The 23,305-nt window shown below is 50.5% G+C and overlaps 1 protein-coding gene across 1 annotated transcript; it reads left to right on the top strand.

Annotated features, from left to right (window-relative positions):
* The first annotated feature begins 924 nt into the window (after positions 1–924).
* TEKT1 (tektin 1) lies at positions 925–21,750 on the top strand. The gene is made up of 7 exons (XM_075559592.1): positions 925–1,114; positions 4,285–4,450; positions 5,568–5,696; positions 6,192–6,335; positions 11,043–11,265; positions 20,116–20,312; positions 21,540–21,750. Exons 1-7 carry the CDS (start codon positions 925–927, stop codon positions 21,748–21,750), a joined length of 1,260 nt encoding a protein of 419 aa, XP_075415707.1.
* Positions 21,751–23,305: the final 1,555 nt, after the last annotated feature.

Here is a 23,305-nt window from a genome sequence, read left to right as displayed (position 1 = left end):
ATCGTTGCTACACTGCACCCTGACCGCTCATCTCCTCCCTGCGACCCTTCCATAGGGGATGTCCAGTTGCCTACAGATGGGCTTTGGGTCCCCACTCCGCACTCCTCCTCATTCACAATGATATGATTTTTTGTTCTGGGTCTTGATGCATGATACCTGATCCTATCGACACCTCCTGATCACACAGGCTGGCAAACTTCTTCCATGTGGCCTTTGTTGCTAAGAGAAAGACTTTTACATGGAAGGGAATGGATTTTGGAGATGGCCAAGCGGGGCGGAGAGGACAAAGGACGATGAAGCCACGAGCTAGATAGTTAGTTGATGGGTTCACTTGGGAGAAATGCAAGCTGGGAGTCCACAAGGAAGAGAAGGGAAACCAGAGCGTGGGCCAAGGGTATGTACTAGGGTGGGGAGTTGACTAGTAGTTTCAACTATCGAATGCAAACTTGATGATGTGAAATGTAACGCCCCTCCACCTAATTTACCATAAAAGTTTATTGTTTATTTTAAACAAGAGAATGGAATGGAGCAAATCTGATTGAAGGTCCCCGCTCCCCACCCTCCATCAGCACAGAATCACACACAACTCTGCCTCTGACTTCTATTACTAAATACCCTGCTTGTGTTCATCCATGTCGTTTTAAAAACAGCAAGACTGCATTACAGTTTGATGTTGGGTTAGCGGGTGGGAGTAGGAAGCCAGGACTGGGAAGGCCACGAGGGGATGGCCAGGCCTTGCCCAGGCCCTGCTTCTTGGTCTGGGGGCTGCTTTCTCAGATGGGTTCGTGCTGTGCGTTGATAAGACTGTGTGCACGTTTGGGTGTGGATGTCACAGGGTGCTAAAACCTGATGTTGAAAAGGACAGACTGCTTTCCAGCGCCCCTAAGTCAAGCCTGCCTTTGAGTAGGACTTTGGAACCGTCAGATGGCCAAACTGCTACAGCCGCCCCCCAAGTTCCTGCCCCCGGAGTGGCACATCGCTAACAAGAACCAGTACCACAATGCAGAGGCCCAAAGGTCCCGATCCGAACGCCTGGTGGCCGAAAGCCAGCGGCTCGTGGATGAAATAGAAAAGAGTACAAGAAGGTCTCAGAGCGACGTGAACAAGAAAATAGGTAAGGCACCGTGCTGTGACCCTGCGAGTGTGTTTGGATGAGCCTGCTGAGGTTCGGGGACACTGTCCTGCGCATTGGATGGTCAGGCGGGGCAGCGTTACTATTCCTGAGCTATTTTGAAAAAGGCCAGGTGTGTCCTCCAGGTTCTGTGTTTCAGTTCACGCCCCTCGGCCAGTGGCACAGGAACCCGGTCTGGTTTTCAGCCCTCCACCAGTCCTTCCTTTGGTAATGTGATAGCTGTTTAGTGAGCATCGGAGAGCCTGCATAGACTAAGCAGTAGCGATATCAGAGGGGTGGTTGTCGCTTCTGCTTTTGGGGGGTTGTAAGAGGGGAAAGATAAACGAATTCGGAAGCAGAATACAATCAGATAAGTTCTGGAGTAGAGTAGATAAAATCAGGTGTGGTTAATTAGGCAGGATTGACTAGTTAAACAAATCCAGAGACACTCCTGTATTTATCCAAGAGAGAGCTTTATACCAACAAGTAATTATATAGAAATATGTATCAAGAAAACATCCAGTGCAGTCCAACTCAAGTCCATAGTCGGATACGAGTCCACAAGTCCCTCTTCAGACTCATGAAGCCACGTGCAGTGATGGAGAATGCAGGAAGATCACAGGTTGGTGCGCATTCATCAGCAGTGGTCATGGGAGCCATCAGGGTCAGCCAGCAGAAAGGTGAGCCAGAGAGAGCGGGGAGGTTCCCAGGGCCCTCCTTATGAGAAGGCCACCCCCACAAGGAGGCCCCATCAAGCTGTGACCTGGTTGACAGGAGGAACTTCACCTACGCTTTTCTGTATCTTTAAGTTGACCTGAAATGATGTAATGACCACATTACGATTGCAGCAGGCACCGGGAAAGTTTTACAGAAAAAGAAAATGGAGCTGAGTTTTAATACTCATCTTCTCTTGATGTCACCCCGGGGGTGTAGTGTGCTGTGTTGGGCTGCTGACTGCCAAGGTCAACATTTCGAAACCACCAGCTGCTCCAACAGAGAAAGACGAGGCTTTCTACTACCATAAAGATTTACACGCTTGGAAATCCACAGTGGATTTCCCTATAGGGTCTATGAGTCAGAATTAACTTGATGAAAGTGAGCTTTGGATTTCCTCTTGGCTGTTCTAGACTTAAAAACAGTACTTAAGGGGAGAGGGGCGCGGGGCGCTGTTCAAAAATGAGCAAGTCCCCAAACAAACATGAAATGAAACAAACTTCCCACACTTCAATTGAAAGAAACCAGAGAACAAACTCACTTTTCTTATAGGTAGGTGAGTAACAGAGAGGTTGAACGTAGGGCAATAGGGAATGTTGGGGAATGTGGGGCCTATAGATCACGTGTTCCGGCTCAGGACGCAACTCCTATTCAATTTCAATCCATTTCTTCCCAAGAAAAATATGGACACAGGTTAGTCTGATCTTTGGATGGCTTTTTCTCCCCGCAAATCTGGAAAGCTAGGATTTTACGTGCAGCCTCCCACTTTTCCCGTATAGCCTGCCCCCCAGTTATAGGTGTCTGACTTATATACTCAAAACTGTCCAACCCACGTAAAGCCGATTATGATAACCCTCTGCTGTATGTGCAACGGTTTGTTAAAACAAAGTGGCGCTACTTAGTGTAATGCATACCAAACATGATCATCACTGTATTATTATGTTCGAGATGCTTTGGTATATCGGAGCATGCTTTATGAATGGTTTTAAGCATCAAATGGTATGCTGCATACTACCAAGAGGACAGAGTTGGATTAAGTCATACCTAACTGTTCCAACTTATGCACACACTTGAATTAAAGACAGATGGAGGGATGGTACACCTTCCTAAGCTGAGGACCGCCTACATGAACCATTGACTTAAATATATTTTTAACACTGGGCAGTTCAAACTCACCAGTCACTCTGCAGGAGCTAGTTCAAGGCTATCTGTTCCTGTGAGGAGTGACAGCCTTGAGAAGCCTATAGGGCTGCTATAGGGCAGAGTCAACTCGATGCCCACGGGTTTGGCTCTGACACGTACGGATCAAATCTGGTTGAGGACTGCTACGGTTTGCTTGCCATAAACCAGAGCGTCATTCAGGCCAGCAGTATCAGCTGTTCGACTTCTCCCAATGCCAGCCGAGATCAGGCCCGGTCTAAACCGCTGTGCGACTAGGTAAGTGCTCATGATGAAGCTGCTCTCCTCATTCTCCACCATCACTGTGTCTCAGGAGGCATGGGAGACACATTCTCAGTCTGCACCTTAACTTTATTGAGCCACTCAATCGTGAAACATAAACTAGCTATTTATAATGGCATTAAAAAAATCAAACACTCAGGGACAAGTCTAACAAGATGTGTGCGAGGGTGTTACACAGAAAGCGACGCATCAATATGAAAAGAAGTGGGACACATTCAAAAGGCAGGAATATGTGAGGGGGTTCCAAACCGTTCCTAGAAAATTAGAAGAAAAAGTGGTTGGAGTTTTTCCATGAACCTTTGGAAGCCTTCCAGTATGTTAGTGGATTGGAAGATTCAATATATTTTAAATGTCAGCTTTCCCCCAAATTAACACATAGATGTGATTAAAAGGAAAATCTCAGTGGGTTATTTGTTATGTAAGACTAATGAACTGCTTCTAATATTCGTAGGGAAATACTGAAGGTCACGAATAGATACAGCTATAGAAAGAGAGAGAGAGAGAGAGAGAGAGAGAGAGAGAGAGACTAAGCATAACTATTGTGAAGAAACACACATTTTCCCTGTAGATTCCCAGGCCTCTGATAAAACCACAATGACTAAGACAGTGAGGTGGACGGTCAGCATAGACCAAGTAACTGGTGGAACTTAAGAGAGAAACAAAACCACATGTACACCCTCATCTGATTTATGACAAATAAAAGTGCAGCATCATGGGAAAGGGTGACCTTTCCAATAAATTGGCCAGTTGGATACTCATATGGAGACAGAGGCCATTGAAGAATTAGTGAGCATCGAATGATACAGTTGATATTGAAAGTAAGAAGAAATGCCTTTATTTTTGCCAGCAAACGTTTATAAAGATGGTAGAAACCCCAAGCAGCAAAGTTTGAAAAAGAAAAGAACATTGTCACAAGAGTAGTTACACTATGTTTGTAACTCAAGAGTTGGCTACCGTGGGGGTAGATTAATGTGGTGTCTCTTCCTTGTGTGCTTCAGAACAGAGGCTTGAGGAAGTCAAGTTCTGGAAGAAGGAGTTAGATGACAAACTTGAGCAGCTTGTGCACGAAACCGAGGATCTCCGAAACTTTCAGATCAGGTTGGAAAAAGCCCTGGAGAGCTTAAAAGAACCCTTGCACATCACTCAGACGTGCCTGAAATACAGGTAGGGGCGGTGGTTCCTTGAAGGAGTCGTCTGCTGTAAGGAACAAATTGCTGGGCAGTAAAAGCTGGCTGTGCTACTGGGAGGGTTCGAATAAGGCAACGGGGCACTTGCTCTTTCAGAGCTCGAAACGATCGCAGCCTCTGACGCTGGGCAGCAGAAGGAACATTGGCACCTTGGCTTCCTTATCTCTCAATGGGAATAGTTAGATATGACCTTTGCTGGCAGCAGGAAGACCTGCTCGGTTCGCTAGGGCTAAGGCTGCGATGGGGCAGGGCAGGAAGTCAGCACTGCTCCCCGCCCGCCCCCGCAACCCCCAGGAGAGAACAGCATCCTACTCAAGAGGACTTGTAGGAGAGAGAACGATAGAGAGGTGCGTTCATCCAGGCCCTCTGGTTTACAAAGCGCTTCCGCGTGGCTCTGTGTATCGGCGCAGACTTGCAGCTCTAGCATCTGAGCTGCCATGTCCTTGGCAATCACATCCTGATGATTTTTGTCTGGGCACCTGCCTGCCCAAAGTAAGGACTACCAGGCCCCAGCTTCTCTTCATGCGGCCAAGGAACTCTTGCCCTGTCTGGGGAGAGTGAGACACTTTCAAAGCACCCTGATCTGCCACCATCTTTGAGCAGGGGACCGTTGCTTCAGACTCTACCAGTCAAGAGATTTGGTTGCTATGCAACAAGCACTCCACACTTGCTGTCGAGGAGGGAGGTTAAATTTCAAGCAGGACATCAACCTGTGATTTCCCCCATTCTAATTATCTCAGTGCATCTACATTTTAGAAATTGCGATCTGTTCCCATTTTACTTTGTTGGCCATGGGTGAAATAGGAAGACCTGGCTCAAAGCCTTGGTCTAAAGGTGATGTTTCCAATCAATCGATGGGCAGGGACAAGCTTCAGAACTGATGATTGAATTTAAGGGCAGGGGAGCGGGGAGGGAATAAGGAACCTTCTAAATGATTTCCCCTCCTTGGGTTTTGGATTAGCTGAGGTTATCCACGTCCCCCACCAAATGATCCAGGTGGAGTGGGTACAACTCAATCAGTTGTCCAGCTGTTCACAGATAGCAGACTGCATCCCTTCTCTATGTGGACCACCGGCCACCTTTCTCTCGGGCAGGGAGCAGCGAGTGGGGATTGACTTGGTCCATGACGAAGTGGAGCAGGAGCTGATAAAGGAGGTGGAGGTCATCCAGGGGGTGATGGCCCTCCTGACCCGCACTTTGGAGGAAATATCTGAGCAGATCAGGTAGGACTGTGTCTGGAACTTGCCACTTAGCATTTCTAGAAAAAAACAGCATCCCCAAAGACTCCATAGCACAGAAGGAATGGGGTCCTGTACTCTCACGGGGCCCCCTAGATGGCGCAGGAGCGCTCAGGTGAGAGCTGGCCAATGGTGACACCTTCTGGTGGTGGCTGGTGATGGAGCATGATGTCCCCCCTGATTGCAAACTGGAGAACGTTGGAGCTGTCTCCTGCCCCGGCTGGTCCCACACATACAGCGAGCTATCCTGGTGACATCAGGAAAGGTCACCGTTGAAGGGGAGGCTCTTGAAGTCAGGGTCCAGTCACATCCATCTGTTACTAAGTGTCTGGTTGGTTGACGTGTGCCCGGAGGTGATGGGAAGGAGGGACGGCAGTGCCACCATCCTGGACTAGGTTCACCTTGCAGTTCGTTTTCCAAGGTCTCCCAACCATGTATCGGTGCTGCTCGAGGATCCTAGAGTTGACCTTCTCCTTGCAGGCTAAACCGCTCTGCCAAGTACAACCTTGAAAAGGACCTGAGGGACAAGTTTACAGCCCTGACCATCGACGATATCTGCTTCTCTCTCAACAACAACTCGCCAAACATCAGATATTCTGAGAATGCCACCAGGGTTGAACCAAAGTGAGTGTTGGCATGACCGTACTGACTTCCTCTCTCCTGGTAATGTCCTTGTCCGGCACATCCTACACGGAACCCGGTACACCCATCCTCTGGCAGGCAGGAAGCTAGGAAAAGTCAGGTTCAGGGGGCAAAGGTTGATATTGAATGAGGACCACTCTCCGATAGGCTCCTGGAAGTCCTGGGTCCTCCAGATTAGGCCCCACTTTAACTAAGCTGAGGAGCCCAGGTGGTATACTACGTATGCCTTAGGCTGCTCATCGCAAGGTCAGTAGTTCAAAACCACTGGCCGCTCTGCTCTGTGGGAGAAAGATGGGGCTTTCTATTCCCGTAAAGAGTTACAGTCTGTGTTAGTCTGGGTTGACTAGAGAAACACATTCATAGACACTCATATGTGTGTAAGAGAGAACTTTATATCAAAGAGTAATTGCATATTAAGAAAACATCCCAGCCCAGTCCAGATCAAGTCCACAAGTCTGATATTAGCACATATGTCCAATACCAATCTATAAAGTCCTCTTCAGATTCATGCAATGCTGTCAAGTGCAGGGAGATCACAGGCCAGGGAGTAGAAAGTCTTGTGGATCCAGTGGCGGCGGAGGCATCTCAGGGCTGGCAGGGGTCTCCATGTGGCTCCTCCAACTCCCAGGCTCTAGCGTAGCTCCATGTATCTTTTCAACAGGAATGTCTCACAGGGAGTGTATATGTGTCCCACCTCCAGTAAGCTATTTATCTCCGTGGTGCCTCCAAATGTGGTCATCAAGCTGCAGCCTGATTGACAGGCTAGACTCCACCCCTCGACAAGTTGACACCAGAGTATGTAACTACCACACGGTCTCAAAAACCCACCAGGGCAGTTCTACCCTGTCTTACTGAGTTACCATAAGTCAAGATCAACTCAATGGCAGTGTGTTTCCTGAGTTTTAAATAGGCTATACAAATCTTTACAGGGTGTAGGAATCCAAAGAATACACAGAGAGCAAGTTGGCGAATCTCAGAAACCCTAAGCGAAGTTCTGCTTTGTCCTGTAACGTGGCCATGACGTGGAATTCCTAAATTGCTGTGGGTTCTATTTTTCACCGAAATTCAGAAATTTCCCAAGGACGCTGTTGGTAGGTGCCATCGAGTCAGTTCTGACCCACAGCGACACCCTGTCCCACAGAAGGAGACACTGCCCGGTCCTGGGCCAGCCTCAACTTGTTCTGATGTTTGAACCCACAGCCACGGGGTCAGTCTATCTCGTCAAGAGCCTTCCTCTTCTTCACGGCCCCCTGCTTTTCGAAGCATGGTGCCTTTCTCCAGGGACTGGTCTCTCTGGACAACATGTCCAAAGTGCATCTCCTTTTGCGTGTTCAGTGAGACTAGAGTTTCACAAATCCTTCCCCTTCCCTCAAAGTCACAGAGCGGAAGACCTGAGCGGAAGACCCAGAGAACGCATTCTTCGCCCAGTCACATGCTTGCGTTGAGCATCTTGTTCTGCAAACAGGGGGATGAAGAGGCGCTCCTAACTTCTCCACCTCCAGCCCAGGCAGCCGGGAAATCCTCCGGGGTTTCTTTTCGCAAGATGCTTTCCCAGAAGATACAGTTTCCTTATTAATCCAAGAATTCTGTCACTTGATAGCAAAACATGATTTTCTTTAAGGCTTTGGAGAGACTTGCTCAGCTCGTTCGTGCACGGATGCAAAGGCCCGCTAAGCCACTTGTGTCTGCAGCCCATTCTTCATCCTCAGAGCATTTTGCAAAACTCAGCCCCACGCCTGCTTGGTTGAATGTGGGCTCCGCTATTCACCTTCCCGCCCACCACTTTCTCAGCTTGCTAAGCCACCTGGGTTCTCTCGGTAGCAAGAGACGTGTGTAACCTTCCTCTGGGTGCCCTGCTCTTTATTTAATCACAAGAACCCTGGCTGTAGCAGCAGCAGCAGCAGGATATCTATCTCCGTGAGTCCTGCCATCAACGGGTCCCTGTAAAGAAAGCAGTGTGTCTGTGGGACCATCGGGATTTTATTTTGCACAAGTGATTGGGGGGAGGGGCAGCTTTCCTGGAGCTGTCCTTTGGTTGGGTGCCAGCAGGAAACCCCCCTCCCCGGATACACACTCACACACACTCACACACTTCCTCCAGGATAGAGCTTCTGTTCCAAAGAGGAAGACACGACATGAGCTGTGTCTTGGCTTCGCTTTGCGTTTGAGCAGCCAGCTCCTGGCAGCAGAGAAAGCGCACATGGTTTCCATCCTGATTTACATGTCTCAGGGAAAGCACGCCGTCTCTGGTCGAAATCCCGGGAGGCGTCAGGAGGCACAGAGTAACAGCGTTGCGGCTCACGGTACGAAACCTCTTGGGCTTCTCGTGGCAAGCCACGGGCACGCTTGTGTTTGTGTTTCATCCCGCGGTGTGAAACCGGGGTCCTCCCAATTCCACACCCTGTATTTCACATGCAGCTTGGCACAGGGGCAGCGTGAGGCCCAGCGACCTGGCACAGGGGCAGCGTGAGGCCCAGCGACCTGTCCTTTTCTTTCTCTGTGCGCTCCATTCTGTCACCCAGTGGCCAAGGAAACCTCCACCGGGTCTGTTCTGCGGTTCCCGTCCCCGCTCGACATACGTAGCACCTTACCTTGCCGAATGGCTGGGATTGTAGTTCAATGTCTTCGCAATAGGGTTCCTTTGCCCCCTAAATAGCTCCATGTGTGTCTCTCATTCTCTATTTTTTAAAATGTGAATTGGGTGAAGGTTTACACAGGGCAAATGCGTTTTCCATTCAACCGTGCGTGCGCATTTTGCTTCCCATCTTTGATTGCAGGCCCCCACCAGGTAACATCGCTTATCCCATTTCCTCCCTGCACTTCCTGTTTCCGCTCCTCCTCCCCTAACCCTTCTAACCGCTGTCCTTGGTCCACCGAGATGGCACGCTGCCCTTTTGATCGCCAATGGTTGATCATTCTAAGGCCTATCCTCATCAGTCGGGTTAGTATTCTCCTTAGCGACCTGCCTTGGGGAGAAAGACGGGACTTTCTACTCCCGCAGAGTTAGTTTCGGAGACTCACAGGGGCAGTTCTGCCCTGTCCGGGAGGGCCAGGATGAGTCGGCATCCACTCGATGGCAGTGCCTTTCTGTTGTATAGACCTGTCTATTGTTTTGCTGAAACTTGGGCCATGGCGCTGAGTTTAGTTCCAGCCCTGGAGGCATGTCCAAGGACCTGGTCTCAGCAGTTCCCCCAGTCTCCAGCCGACCGGTCAGCTGGGGCTCCTTCATGATGGTGAGCGTCGTCCACATCTTTCTCCCTCTCTGCTCAGAACCTTCCTATGCGATCCAGCACTTCTGGTCCCAGCACTTCTGGTCTCAGGGATGTGGAAACGGATGTCTGTGTGGTCCACGAGTCCATGGGACCTCTTGTTTCCTGTATCTTCGACTGTCCACACTCTTGTTTCCTCTGGACAGCAAAAGTCCAACAAATGCCCCTTCGATGTCTGCTCACGAGTTTTCTGACCCCCCCCCCCGGGCAGTGTGCATTTCTTCTGAACAAGGAAGTTCTCTTTCATAACCACAGGTCGATGAGCAACATCAGGAGGTCTGCCGAGATACAAGACGAAGCCCTAACCCGCATCTGCTGAATCTTATTGGCTATCCTCTCAGCGCCTGTGCCCACAAGCACGCTCTTCCTCTCTGGCAGACCCCCTGTTCAGGGTGAGAGCCCTGTTTTGTTGCGACTTGCTAATATTTGATAGAGTACATCAACATCCCTAAGTGAAATTGCCCCCCCCCCCCGTTTGTGTTAAAGCCATGTTGCCTCGGTTTGCGCCTCTCTGACCGGCATCTTCGGGAAGTGGCTCTGTCTTTCCCTCCTTGCAGCCAATCAGGAGGCCGCTGACTTGGGTTTGTCTGGTGAGGACGATGCTCACTCCGCTGTGGCGGTGCCCGCCAGGTGTCTCCGCTCTAAATTTGTTCTCTCTTTGGAACCAGTGTGTTATGAAAGTATCTCATTTCTCATAGAAAAGGCAACTTATTCATTTCTTTGTATCCATGAGCATAGACTTGTGGTTTCCTATGCCCCCTCCATGTGTTAAAGAATACATGCGTTTATGATTTATCTTGAGATCTACGTTATCCCTGGGTGTGTGATAGTGGCCAGACTGCTTCTCTCTTCGTTCTGTCTTTTTCTTGAACTACTTCAACTTTCTGAGCCTCCATGTGCCTCTGCAGTAAGGAGCCCATGGCAGTGTTATTGGGTAAGCTTTGGACAGCTGACTGCAAGGCTGGTGGTTCAAACCCACTAGCTGCTCCGAGGGAGAATGTTGTGGTTGCCTGTGCCTGTAAAGATTGACAGCCTCGGAGACCCTGGGCCACTATGAGTCAAATCAACTTGATGGCAGTGGATCCCCCCACCCCCCACTGGTCTATAAAGTGGGGTCCAGAGAAGCTAGCTCACTAGGCCATTGTGGGGATTACATGAGATATCTACAAGGTGTCACAGTCATTGCTATTGAGAGAAGCCTGTTTCTCTGCCCCTCACTGCCACTGAGTACATTCCGAGTCACGGCGACCATGGAAGGGCCGGGTGGAACTGCCTAGAGACCGTGTCCTCCAATGTTCTAGGAGCCTTTGCCAGTGCAGGCAGGTTTCCGTTCCAGCGGCTTCCCAGGGGCTGGCTCCCATCACCCACACCTCCAGCCCAGCCCCCACGTGCTGTGAGGCTAGCCTGGGTCCCGTTTCAGCTCCGTGAGTCTGGACGACTGGCTGGACTTCTCCAACACCAACGTGGAGAAGGCGGACAAGCAGCGCAACAACTCGCTGACTCTCAAGGCCCTGGTGGACCGCATCCTGTCCCAGACGGCCCTGGACCTGCGCAAGCAATGCGATGTGGTGGACACAGCATTCAAGAACGGACTGAAGGAGACCAAGGATGCCAAGGACAAGCTGGCTGTGCACCTGGCCAAGGTGAGGACCCCGGAGGAGGTTTAGGAGTCTGCACCCCAGGGAACTAAAATGCGTGCGGGCTGGCCAGGCCGCCTGCCCTCTGGGTGTTGGGTAATGTTCTAGCCCAGCAGTAAGGGCCATTCCAGGCTTTTGGGCTTCGGGGGGAAGTTAGGGACTGGTGTGAGACTTTGCTTCCTGAGCAGGGGGATCTCTGGTAATTTGGGTCTGGCCCCAGTGACCCTCAGAGCTGCTGAGAACAGAGATTCAGGAGACAGAGCAGAGCTGGGAGAGCGGAGGCTCAGAGCTGGCCCCGCTTTGTACCTACCTGAGTTGTAAGGCCTTAGCCTTCTCCCCACCCTGGGTCTCAGTTCCTCCCAATATGAAATATGAGGATGGGTGACTGACCTCAGACATTGTCCTGTGTGACGCTGAAGTTCCCGGAGTAGAGGCTTTCACAGGGGTCTCAGAGACCAACCATGTCAGCACACGACGACTCAGTAGCAGCAGGGTGTGTGCAGGTGATTTTAGTTGAGGGAAAATTCAGAAGGAACCATCAATAGGATGGGAGGGATCTAGAACGTGGAAGGTCTGGCCCTCCTCGTATTTTATGGCCACAAGTCAGATGGAGGCCAGAAAGACAACCCAAACGTAATTCAAATGAAGATTATGATCTGAGAGAGAATCTTTAGCTGCATCTACATCAGTACGTACAAAAGCCTCGAGGTAGCCCGGGGAAGTCATTCCTATCTCATAAGGGCCCAAATATTTCCAAGTCCACTGAAGAGACATAGCCTTGGACGAGGAGGGCACTGCTATGTGAACAGAAGGATTAGGTAAAATGTAATGTGAGTGACTGTGAGGGTCTCTGCCTCGCTTTGGAGACCACTGACTCTATAATATTCCAAATGAGATTGACACAAGTCACAGCCAACACTAACCCCGTCTCATTAACATCACAAGAAAGCCGACTGACAACACATATTTTTGGGGGGACACAATTCAATCCCTAACACATTGTATTAGACAGGGTTCTCTGGAGAGACAAAACCAGATTGCTAATAATTATATATATATTTTTTATACAGATAGATATATAACACAAGAAACAAACAGTTAAATTATAAAGCAGTACAAATGGCTCAGTGCAACTCACTCCGAGAGTTGTGAGACACTGGCAGTCCTTCGAGTCTTGAGAGCCACCAGGTAGTCCTCTGTAGAGAGAGTCAGGCTATCTCAGCACAGGCAGCAAACAGCAAGGCAGGTCACCAACAGTCAGTTCCCAGTTCAAGAGATGTAAATTCCAATGGTGTGGCGAAGCAGGTCTTGAAGGAACCTCAAATTACAGCAACACAGTCCACAGGTTAGATGTCCCACGGGTAGTGTAGCTTGCAAATTAAGGCACAGAACAAGCAAGGCAGCCGCACACTGGTCTGATGATCAAAGAGCAAGAGACAAGAAAGGTGAGGCTCACCGAGCCATTTATCTCTCTGCCCTTCAACCAAATCCACATGTGTTTTTCGGCCAGGCTGGCACAATAAACTAACTATCTCACACATGACAACTCTGAAAAAAACCAAAAGGGTCCACCTGGTTATCTTCTGACCCGAAACCTCACGGGTCACAAAGAGGCTCAACAAACTGAGAAGAAACCAGTAAAGATCACTTGGTCTCAAGCTGATTCCAAAGTGTGTCACTGTAGAGCTGTGCTTCACAGGGTCCTCAAAGACACTGATTCAGGACGAGACGCCCAGGCCTTTCCCAGAGACACTTCTAGGGACACAGGAATCCCATCCTTTCAACGATCGGCCCTTGCATTAACCGCCCACCCCATACAGGGACATCCAGAGCAGAAGACCACCCCCCAATCACATGATTTTGCTTGCCATCACATAATCGTTTCTTTACCTTGGTAAGGTGTATTTGAACCCTCGGGTGATTTAGAATGAAGGTCAGAGGTGTTTAGAATAATCTAACCTGGACTTGGACTGGGCAGTGCTTTTCTCTGTTGAGCACGGGGGTCACTGTGAGTCAGACCCAACTTGAAGGCCCCTACAGGAGAGCCTGCACACAGCCTGCCGTTTTCATGAAGATCAGAGAGTAAACACTTTAGGCTTAGTCAGTCAACAGGCAAAATCAAGACTAATATGCGGTATTTACAACAAGAGAGAAAATTTCGTTGCAAACCTTCTTCACTCGATGAAAGTCAACATCCTAAAGTAATAGCTGAGTGCATTGCTTTGTAACATCGGCCTACCGATGATAAGAGTACACTTTTTTTTGGGGTGGCGGGGTCGGGAGCCAACCTTTTGCTTAGCTGGGGTTCACCAAAATCAATTGCAGATGCTCACTTGTTAACACTGGCCTGTAGGGACATTTCATAGATTTCATTTTTGAGAATGACTTATTTTTCAGACCGAGGTAGTTACCTGCTATGAAGTTGGTCCCTGACTCATCAGTACTGCTGCGTACTGACATCTGCCTGTGCACGAGCACATGAATCTAATGGAATACATCCGTCACTTGGAACCCTGGTGGAGCAGTGGTTACGAGTTGGGCTGCAAACTGCAAGGCCAGCAGTTCGAAACCACCAGCTGCTCCACAGGAGAAAGATGGGGCTTTCCACCCTTGTAAAGAGTGACACTCTTGGAAGCTCACAGGGACAGTTCTACCCTGTCCCCTAGGATCGCTACGAGTCGGCCTCGACTCAATGGCAGTGCGTTTTTAAGGTGATGTGTATTCATCCCTTGGGAGCAGTTATGAATTTCCTCTAGATTCATCCCACGGGATGTGCCTTTCAGCAGACTGATCACGGCTGGTTTGAAGGTCAGTGGGACCACCTCCGTCGCATAGTCATAGCGGGTTTTCAATGTGGACATTTCTTTTGCCCCTCTTGAGTGGCCCAACACCACTGCCAGAAATTAGAAAATATGTGGGCTGCAAATATGGCGGGAATGGAGATCTTGCTTCTTGTTTTGTGTTTTATTTTATTTGAGGTGTTGAGAACCTACGTACACAGTAGAACCCAGAGCCATCCCACAATTGCTATGTAGACACCTCAGGGGCCTGGTGACATTCTTTGAGCCGAGCATCCACTCTGAGTCTCCTTTCCTCAGTTGTTCCTTCCCCATGAGCATCGGCTCTCAGGTTCCTCTCTCGACTTTCGATTGGCGGCTGTTGCTAGAATGTTCTGGCTGATGTGTTATTGGGAATTGGGGAAGGTTTATAGAAGAGACCCGGTTTCCATGCCCCTCTTGTTGTGTGTCATTGATTGCAGTCCCCACAATGTCACGTCACTGTACCCCACTTCTTCCCTGTGTTTTCTGTTCCTCCCCCTCTCCCTACCCTTCAGAACGCTGTCGTTGGACTCTACACCTGTAATGCGTTACAGCCTCAGGAACTCACAGGAGCAGTTCTGCCCTGTCCCATGGGCTCACGATGAGTCGGCATCGACTCGATGGCAGTGACTGTTTTTGGTTTGGGGTTTGAGGTTGTTAGTTTATTGTGCCAACCTGGCCAATAGACACATGTGGGCTTAATTGAAGGGCGGAGGGATAAATGGCTCCATGAGCCTCGCCTTTCTAGTTCTCAGGTTCCTTGCTTTGTGATGGTCGGACCAGGGTGCTGCTGCCTTGGTCAGTTCCTTGCTTCAGCTGGCAGGGCTCACTTCCTGCAAGACATCCCCAAGGAGAAGCCGCATGGACCTACCCTTATGCAGCCCTGGGTGCTGGAGCAGCCGTGTGGAGACCCCTGCCAGCTCTGAGATGCTTACACACTCACTGATTTGGCTTTCCTTCTGCAGTCGGCATCATAGTGTGTGTTTGGTGAGATGGAGGAGGACTTTGTGGATTGGTGTTGGACATATGGGTTGATGTTGGACTTGTGGGCTTGGGCAGCACTGGGTAGGGATGTTTTCTTGATGCGCACTTAACCTTTATATAAAACTCTCTTATACATGAGTTTCTGTGGGTTTGTTTCTTTAAAGTACCCAGACGAACACAGGGTTGATCTCACAAGGTTGATGAGTCATTTCTGAGGGAACGTGTGCTTCCGTGGTGTTCCCTGTATAAAGCCAATTTGGCTGAAAATTGAGCCTTGGGTAAGTGAAGGGTGATAAAGGGTCATTGTCTCAGGTGCTCCACCAGTCTCTTTCCATCCAGTAAGCTTAGTTAAAAAAACCCAAACAACTTTTTTTCTTAATGAAGTTGAATCTTATTCCCCATCTTTCTCCCTCTCCATCCAGGACCTTCTAAAGTGATCCTTTCCGAGCAGGTGGTCTCGATAGTCAGGTACCATGTAGTTCTTCTGATCTCAGGGCTGTGGAGGCTGATGTTCACGTGGTCCATTAGTCCAGTGGGCCAGTGGTCTCCATGCTTCTTCCATTTTCTTCCCTCTGCACAAGGAGAGATAAAGAGTTCCCCCTTCGATGGCGGCTCCTGAGCTCTGACAAGCCCAGCCACTGCTCATCGGAATAGGATGTAGAGCATTGCCTCTGTAGACTATTGTGCCAGCTGACTTTGCTGTCCCCCAAGACCATGATGTTGAGCGCTCAGGCCCAGCAGCGCATCCCCTCGGGGTGTTTGGTTATATTTAAGGAGAACCAGAAGTCCCTGCGTGCTCTACCATATTCATGGATACAAGGGAGCCTCAAAGAATTATTTCCACTCCACTTTTCCACATAGCTTTTTGAAGTCCCCTCATACATTTGCTGCCCCGGTGGGACATCCTTGGTCAGGCCTGAGTATAGTCCCACTCTGCCTCCCACACAGCTCAGCCTGCATGCCCCTGCACGCGGTCACTCGTCGGTCAATCACCACTCACCTCTGTTGTCAAGGCAAGCATTTTTAAAAATATCATTTTATTGGGGGCTGTACAATTCTTATCACAATCCATCAATCCATCCATTGTATCAAGCATATTTGTATGTTTGTTGCTATCATCAAAACGTTTTCTTTCTACTTGAGCTCTTGATATCAGCTCATTTCCCCCCTCCCTACCCGCTCCCCACTCCCTCATGAACCCTTGATAATTTATAAATTATTATTTTGTCATATCTTACACTGTCCGATGTCTCCCTTCACCCACTTTTCTGTTGCCTATCCCCCAGGGAGGAGGATATATGTAGATCCTTGTAATCGGTTCCCCTTTTCTATCCCACCTTTACTCTACCCTCCAGGTATCGCCACTCACACCACTGGTCCTAAAGGGATCATCTGTCCTGAATTCACTGTGTTTCCAGTTCCTATCTGTACCAATGTACATCCTCAGGTCTGGCCAGATTTGTAAGGTAGAATTGGGATTATGATAGTGGGGGGAAGAAGCATTTAAGAATTAGAGGAAAGTTGTAAGTTTCATCGTTGATACCATGCACCCTGACTGGCTCATCTCCTCCCCACGACCATTCTGTAGGGGGATGTCCAGTTGCCTACAGATGGGCTTTGGGTCTCCACTTTGCACTCACCCTCATTTACAATGATAGGAGTTTTTGTTCTTTGATGCCTGATACCTGATCCCTTCGACACCTCATGGTCACACAGGCTGGTGTGTTCTTCCATGTGGGCTTTGTTGCTTCTGAGCTAGATGACTGCTTGTTTATCTTCAAGCCTTTAAGACCCCAGATGCTATCTCTTTTGATAGCCGGGCACCATCAGCTTTCTTCACATTTGCTTGTTCACCTGCTTTGGCTTCAGTGGTTGTGTCGGGAGGGTGAGCATCATAGAATGCCAATTTAATAGAAGAAAGTATTCATGCATTGAAGGAGTGCTTGAGTAGAGGCCCAAGGTCCTTCCGCCTCGGTGGCACATTTGTTACCGTGAATGAACCATGGCAGGTGAAGGCCAGAGCTTGCAGGGGGTGTGCACTGGTCAGGTGGTGCAGTGCTGTGTGGTCTGGTCAAATGCATCCTGCCATGTGTCCACCATGTCGTGTGTGTGTGTGTGTGTGTATGTAGGGGGTGTGTGTGTTCAGGCAGCCCATCCTTAGGCAGGGGCTCAAACAGAAATGAACCAGTTTTAAAGCCAAGCCCTGGTTCAGATCCACCAGCAAGCAGCTCAGCGGGAGAAAAGTCCTGGCAGTCTGCTTCCATAAAAATGAGCAGTTTAGGGAAGTTCCCATTTCTCCTGTAGGGTCGCTCGAAGTCCGAATTGACTGGGCACTACATGACAACAGTTTATTCCTTATTATCATTGGAATGTCCCCTTTGTCTACCCATTTCCTACTGAGAGGACATCTCCGCTGCTTCCAGTTTGGGGGCATGATGCATAAAGATGCTGTGAACATCCCCACACAGGCTTTTGTGTGTGTGTACGTTTTCAACGCATTGGAGGGGCGCTGTGGCTGGAAGCTACAGTATGCGCGTGTCTTCGTGTACAAAACGGCCAGACTCTTCCAAAGCGGCTCAACCGTGGTGCGTTCTTTGGGCTTTTGAAGAACGGTGTTTCCAGTGCCCTCCAGTCTTCAGGAACCTGTTCTACGAGGACTGGTGAACACCCTGAGACAGGGTTCTTCCTGCCTGCCATCAACGGCGCTTTCCCACTCACACCGGCATACGGCTCCCCAAACTCGGCTAACAAATGAGCCGCTTGGAAACGCCTTCCGGTTTGTTTCCTTCGCATTTCTGACCACTGTGACGTCATTCTGCTGTGATGAGAAGCACGTTAAACACTCTGGTCTACCCTCTAATTCCATAAGAACCATGCTCCATCGTGCCTAAGAGGGGTGACAAAGTCGACTTCTCTTGCCTTGACAAGAAATAAGCAAAACCATAAAACAAAACATCGCTGTATGGTGAACACACACACACACACACACACACACATACACACATACACACACACACATACACACACACATACACACACACACATACACACACACATACACACATACACACACACACATACACACATACACACACACATACACACACATACACACATACACACACACACACACATACACACACACACATACACACACACACACACATACACACATACACACACACACACACACATACACACACACACACACACACACCACTCCCCCTCCCCCTCGGCCATCGATCGAGTCGGTCGCGCCTCCTGGCAACCCCTCTACAGAGTTGCTGAAACTGCGCATCTCTCTGTGGGGCAGACAGTCCCGTCTTTCCCCTGGGGAAGAGCTGGTGGGTTTCAGCTGCCTGCCCTGCAGTCAGCAGCACCGGCTTGCCCATAGCACCCGCCCCAGGGCTCCAGAGATGCCCCCTATGACTTGTAGTGCCCCGAGCGACATTGCGCAGGAAGGCACGAGAGCCTCACAGCGTGTGAACAAATGAACATGGTCCTGTCTCAAGAAAACGCTATTTGCCTACACTAAAATTGGAATTGCATGTAACTTTTTCGCAACCGGAGATTCGTTGTTGAAAGCTTTATTCCAGCCACTGCACCGTGGAAAAACCATCCGTAGCCTGCTGCGGCCTGTGTACAATGGGCGGGCCAGCGGGCAAGGTGTAGTGCGAGCTGGTCGATTCCTGACCTAAGCCCTCGTATTGGTCCTTTTGTTGGGAAGACTCTGCACTGGGGATATGTTAGGTACTTGCACACCGTGAGAAGATGTGGCCCAGATTTTAGAAGTGTCGCTTAAAACAGACAATTGATCAATTGATTTAACCTTATGATTTTAGGTTGGGGTTCTGTTAGGTCAGAAGGCAGCTTGAGCACCTTTTAAGACTCATTTGTACTAGCTGAATTTACTAGGCTGATGAGCTCTGTCTAAACACTCCAGAATGTCTTAGATGGTAAGGCAGTTCAAGTCCTTAAAAAAACAACGCGTTACATGTTCAAATTTGATACATGCTTTAGAGCGGAGGGCAGGGCTGGATGAGGCCCTGGAAATCAGCCACACACGCCTCACGGAAGAGAAGCAGTCTCGGCCATCACATTAGGGGTGAGCTCGCCTCTCTGGGGTTCCAAGGCAGTACATCTTTACCAGAACTGACGACCTCGTCTTTTCCCTGTGGAGCAGCCGACGAGTTTGAGCTGCTGACCTTGTGATGAGCAGCCCGACCCACAACCCCCTGCACCGTCAAGGGCACCCTGAAAAGTACCAACGAAACTCAGACCGAACTGCCCTTCTGCTTGCTCCAGACTTCCCCAGGGCAGAGTTGGTGCTAACCAAACCAGACACTCCTGCTGTTGATTCCATCTCAGGCTACCCATGTATATCAAGAGTCGCACCATCTCACCAGGCTTTTCTTCTACGGCATCTCAGGGATAGATTTGAACCTCCAACCTATGGATTAGCAGCTGTGCTCACTGCATCACCACTAGTGGGTGTGGGTTTATGAGGGAGGAGGCAGCTCTCTGCTCATGATACCAAGGTACTTTCTAGAAGGAGAGGGGGCAGCCTTGTGAAGCAGAGAACCCCTTCCCCACCCTGAGGGCTTTCTGGAAGGAATTCACATTATGTTGGGGGAGGTGCGGCAACAGTGGTAGCTCTTGCCTGGTCCATTTGTGAAGTTCAAAGGCTGGGTGTCCCGTTAGCAATCACGGTTTCTGGGAAGAGTGAGCGCACCCTTTGTTGTTGCCTCTTCCTAACCTAAAGAAGGCCTTGTGGTGTATGGCTATACATGGGGCTGCTCATCCCAAGGTTAGCAGTTCGAAACCAGCAGCTGCTCCTTGGGAGCAAGATGAGGCTTTCTACTCCAGCGAAGAGATACAGTCTCAGAAACCCACAGGGGCAGTTCTAGTCTGTCCTAGAGGGTTGCTTGCTATGCGTTGGCGTCACCTTGATGGCAGTGAGCCTGTTGGTTTTCTTCCTAAAGAGACATGTGCACGGTCTGAAACAAGTTTACACCTTGGTGAGCCCAACCTGGCCCCTCTCCCCGTGTGTCAGGTCATGGAAGAGGTTGCTTCCCAGGAGAAGAACATCACAGCTCTGGAGAAAGCCATCCTGGATCAAGAAGGGCCCGCCAAGGTGGCTCACACACGCCTGAAGGCCAGGACGTGCCGGCCCAATGTGGAGCTGTGTCGGGACACCGCTCAGTACAGGCTCATCAGGGAGGTGCACGAGATCAGCCATAACATTTCAAGGTAGGTACATGAGTCTCCCAGGCGGAGGATGACGGAAGTGTAATTGCCTCCCCATTCTGGAGGCTAGGCGGCCAAATCGGTGTGTTGCCTGAGCCATGCTCCCTCTGAATTCTCCAGAGAAGGGACTTCCTTGTCTCTCCCCCAGCTTCAGTTAGCCCCCGACATGCCTTGACTTGTGGTAGCACCTTCACAGGACGGTCCTCCCCCTGCCTGCCTGTGTCTCCGCCTCATTTATAAGCTCACCACTCGGACTACCTTAAGAAGCCGTGGTGGTATAGTGGTTCCTCATTGGGCTGTTAATCCCAAGGTCAGCAGTTCAAAATCACCAGCTGCTCCTTGGGAGAAAGAGGAGTGTTTCTCTTCTCATGAAGGTTTTACAGTCTCTGAACCCACAGGGGCCATTCTACCCAGCCCTAAAGGGTGCCTATGCATCAGTACTGGCGGTATGGCCGTGACTTTGGTTACTCAGACTGGCTTAGGACCCACCCTCCTCCAATGCGATCTCGCAGTAACTAACCCCTCCTGCTAGGCCAATTTCCAACTCACAGCCGCCCTGCCTAAGGGTTTCTGAGCCTGTAAATCTTTATAAGAGCAGGAAGCTTCCTTCTTGAGAGGTGGTTGGTGGGTTCGAACTGCTCACCTTGTGGAGAGCAGCCCAGCACATACTCTACTATGCAAAGACTCTCTTTCCAAATGGGGCGTGTGTGCTCACAGGGCCTGGGGGTTAGGCCTTCAGGGTCTCTCTCTCTCTTTGATTTTAAGTCACCATTCAGCCCCTGCGGCAGGCTAGCCACTCAAGTCCCACTGGGCTTGAGCACAGCACAGTACGCACAGGGGCTGTCCCTCCCGGGGAGGAATGAAGTTGGATGACCTCTTCCTGTCTGTGGCAGTCCTTCCTACACAGTCAGCCACCGCTGCTCCAGCCCGTTGGTTGGTACCAGGCAGGAATTTGGTCCCCGGGATCTTATTTTCCTAAAGAAGCCCCAGACCCAGATGTGTAAGCAAAAACTTGTCTTTTTCCGACATCAGCCATTCCTGGGATGGCCTGTTGTCATGAATCTGGCCTGTGGGTACCCATGCGAGAGGTCCGTCTTAAGAAGATGGGGACAGAGGGGTGGGGGACAGGTCACTCTGAGTCCTGCAGTGAATACACAGATACATTTTTGCCTCCTGAAAAAGAGACTCCAGGCGCTACAGCGTTCCCTGATCCTCTTGCCCTTCTCCTAGACTGAAGGACACCTTAGCCCAAGCTCAGGTGCTGCTGAAAGGCCTGAACCGCAGGCAGCTGGCCCTGCAGGAGGAGATTGCCGTCAAGGAGAACACCATCTACATCGACGAGGTGCTGTGCATGCAGATGAGGAAGTCCATCCCACTGAGGGACAGGGAAGACAGAGCGAACTGGTCCGGGGCCCCCCGCCGAGAGGCCATCTGCTCATAGTAGGCAGAACTCAGATTCTCATTAAACCCCTGGAAACCAGCCGTGCCAACTCTCATTGCAATCAGTCAGCCCATCACAACATGTGCGCTGTCACCCACAGCTTGCCTGAAGCCAATGATTCCATACCAGGCTCTGCTGCTGGCGGTGGCCGGGGCTGCTTGTCCCCTGTTAATTCTCTGTGTTAGCACAACTCAGGACTTGGGGCTTTGGGGGAGGAGGTCAAGGCTTTCGTCCAGATTTGCTTCGATCCCAGACAGGGACCATGTTCTTCATGAGAAGGAAGATTCCTTTCCCCCGGAGTTGAAGGATTCAAGACGTGCCCAGCACGGATGGCAGGAGCGACCCTGGATTCTGAGACCTGCAGCCCTCCCTCTGACTTTACTTTCTCTGGTGTGAAATACAGAGGGCAGGCCAGGCCATGGCCCAGCTCTGAACCGTTCATGATAGTGGGAGGCGGTGAGGCATGGGGCCTCTGGCTCTCAGGCTCCCTGGGGAGGGTGGTCCTGGCAGAGAGCCTGCAGAACCCACACGGCAGGGCTAGCGTGAGTTGGGAGGGGGAGCCTCTTATGTGCAGCGTGTAGTCACATCCACATCGCAGTGACTAGCTTGCAAAGGATCCCTGGTGACGGTGTGGTGATGTGTTGAGCTGCTAACCACAAGATGAGCAGTTCGAAACCACTAGCTTCTCAGCGGGAGAAAGACAGGGCTTTCTACTCCCATTAAAGAGTTGCCGCCTGGGAAACTCACAGGGGAGGTTCTGTCCTGCCCGACCGGGCTGCCATGAGGGGGCATCGCCTCGTCGCCAGCAGGGAATTGGGTTTGTTTGGAGCTAGCTTGCCAGCCGGGAAAGCGCAGGAGGTTCGGGGTCGGGACCAGCTTTCCCAGCGGCAGCAGAGCGTGTCCCGCAGCGCCATCGTGCGGTGAGGGGTGTGGGGGTTCGGTTTTCGTTCCTGCACATAAGCTGACTCAGCTGCGCTTTCCAGTCAATTAGTCATGGTCTGGGATGTCTTTCTCCCTCCGCCAGAGAAAGCGGTGAAAAATTGCAGTCTCAGGAACTCTCAGGGGCAGTTCTTCCCTGGCCTATAGGGTCGCCGTGAGTTAGGCGGTGAGTATTTTGTTGTTCTTTGAATTTGGACAGATGAGAAGCCAAGCAAAATAAAAGAACAAGCAACCGTAAGGCAAAGGACAAGCTACTCCCATAGTTGCCACAGTTTCACCTGAGCGGTCTGAGAGTAGGGGCTCTGCAGTCAGGCTGGCCGAGTTCACGCTCTCCGCCTCTCCCCGCGGGGCAGGGGCCAGGGTGAGGCTCGAACCTGCGTCGTCGAGGGCTTGCGGCGGAGAGTTCCGAGTGCAGCCTGTGCGTTACAGCCCCGCGGTGGTGTGAGGTCGAGGCGACTTCCGTCAAAGGGTTGAGGGTTTTGCTGTCCCCGCCCATGCCCTGCCCTGATTCTGTCACGGGTCCCCTTTTCTGGGGGCTCACAGGATGGCTTAGGGCCAGATCTTTTTTTTCCCCTCAGGTGATCCACCATTGGATCAGAATGATGACCGGTCACAT

Source organism: Tenrec ecaudatus, chromosome 10, assembly GCF_050624435.1.
Source record: "Tenrec ecaudatus isolate mTenEca1 chromosome 10, mTenEca1.hap1, whole genome shotgun sequence".
In the NCBI taxonomy this organism is placed as follows: Eukaryota; Metazoa; Chordata; class Mammalia; order Afrosoricida; family Tenrecidae; genus Tenrec; species Tenrec ecaudatus.
This window is presented reverse-complemented; position numbering and strand designations above follow the sequence as displayed.

Excerpts from the sequence above, each read along its gene's own strand:
- TEKT1 (XM_075559592.1), top strand. The coding sequence starts at position 925 with ATGGCCAAACTGCTACAGCCGCCCCCCAAGTTCCTGCCCCCGGAGTGG. Across the intron at positions 4,451-5,567 it reads CAGACGTGCCTGAAATACAG|GGAGCAGCGAGTGGGGATTG; the intron begins GTAGGGGCGGTG and ends TCTCTCGGGCAG. Across the intron at positions 5,697-6,191 it reads GAAATATCTGAGCAGATCAG|GCTAAACCGCTCTGCCAAGT; the intron begins GTAGGACTGTGT and ends TTCTCCTTGCAG.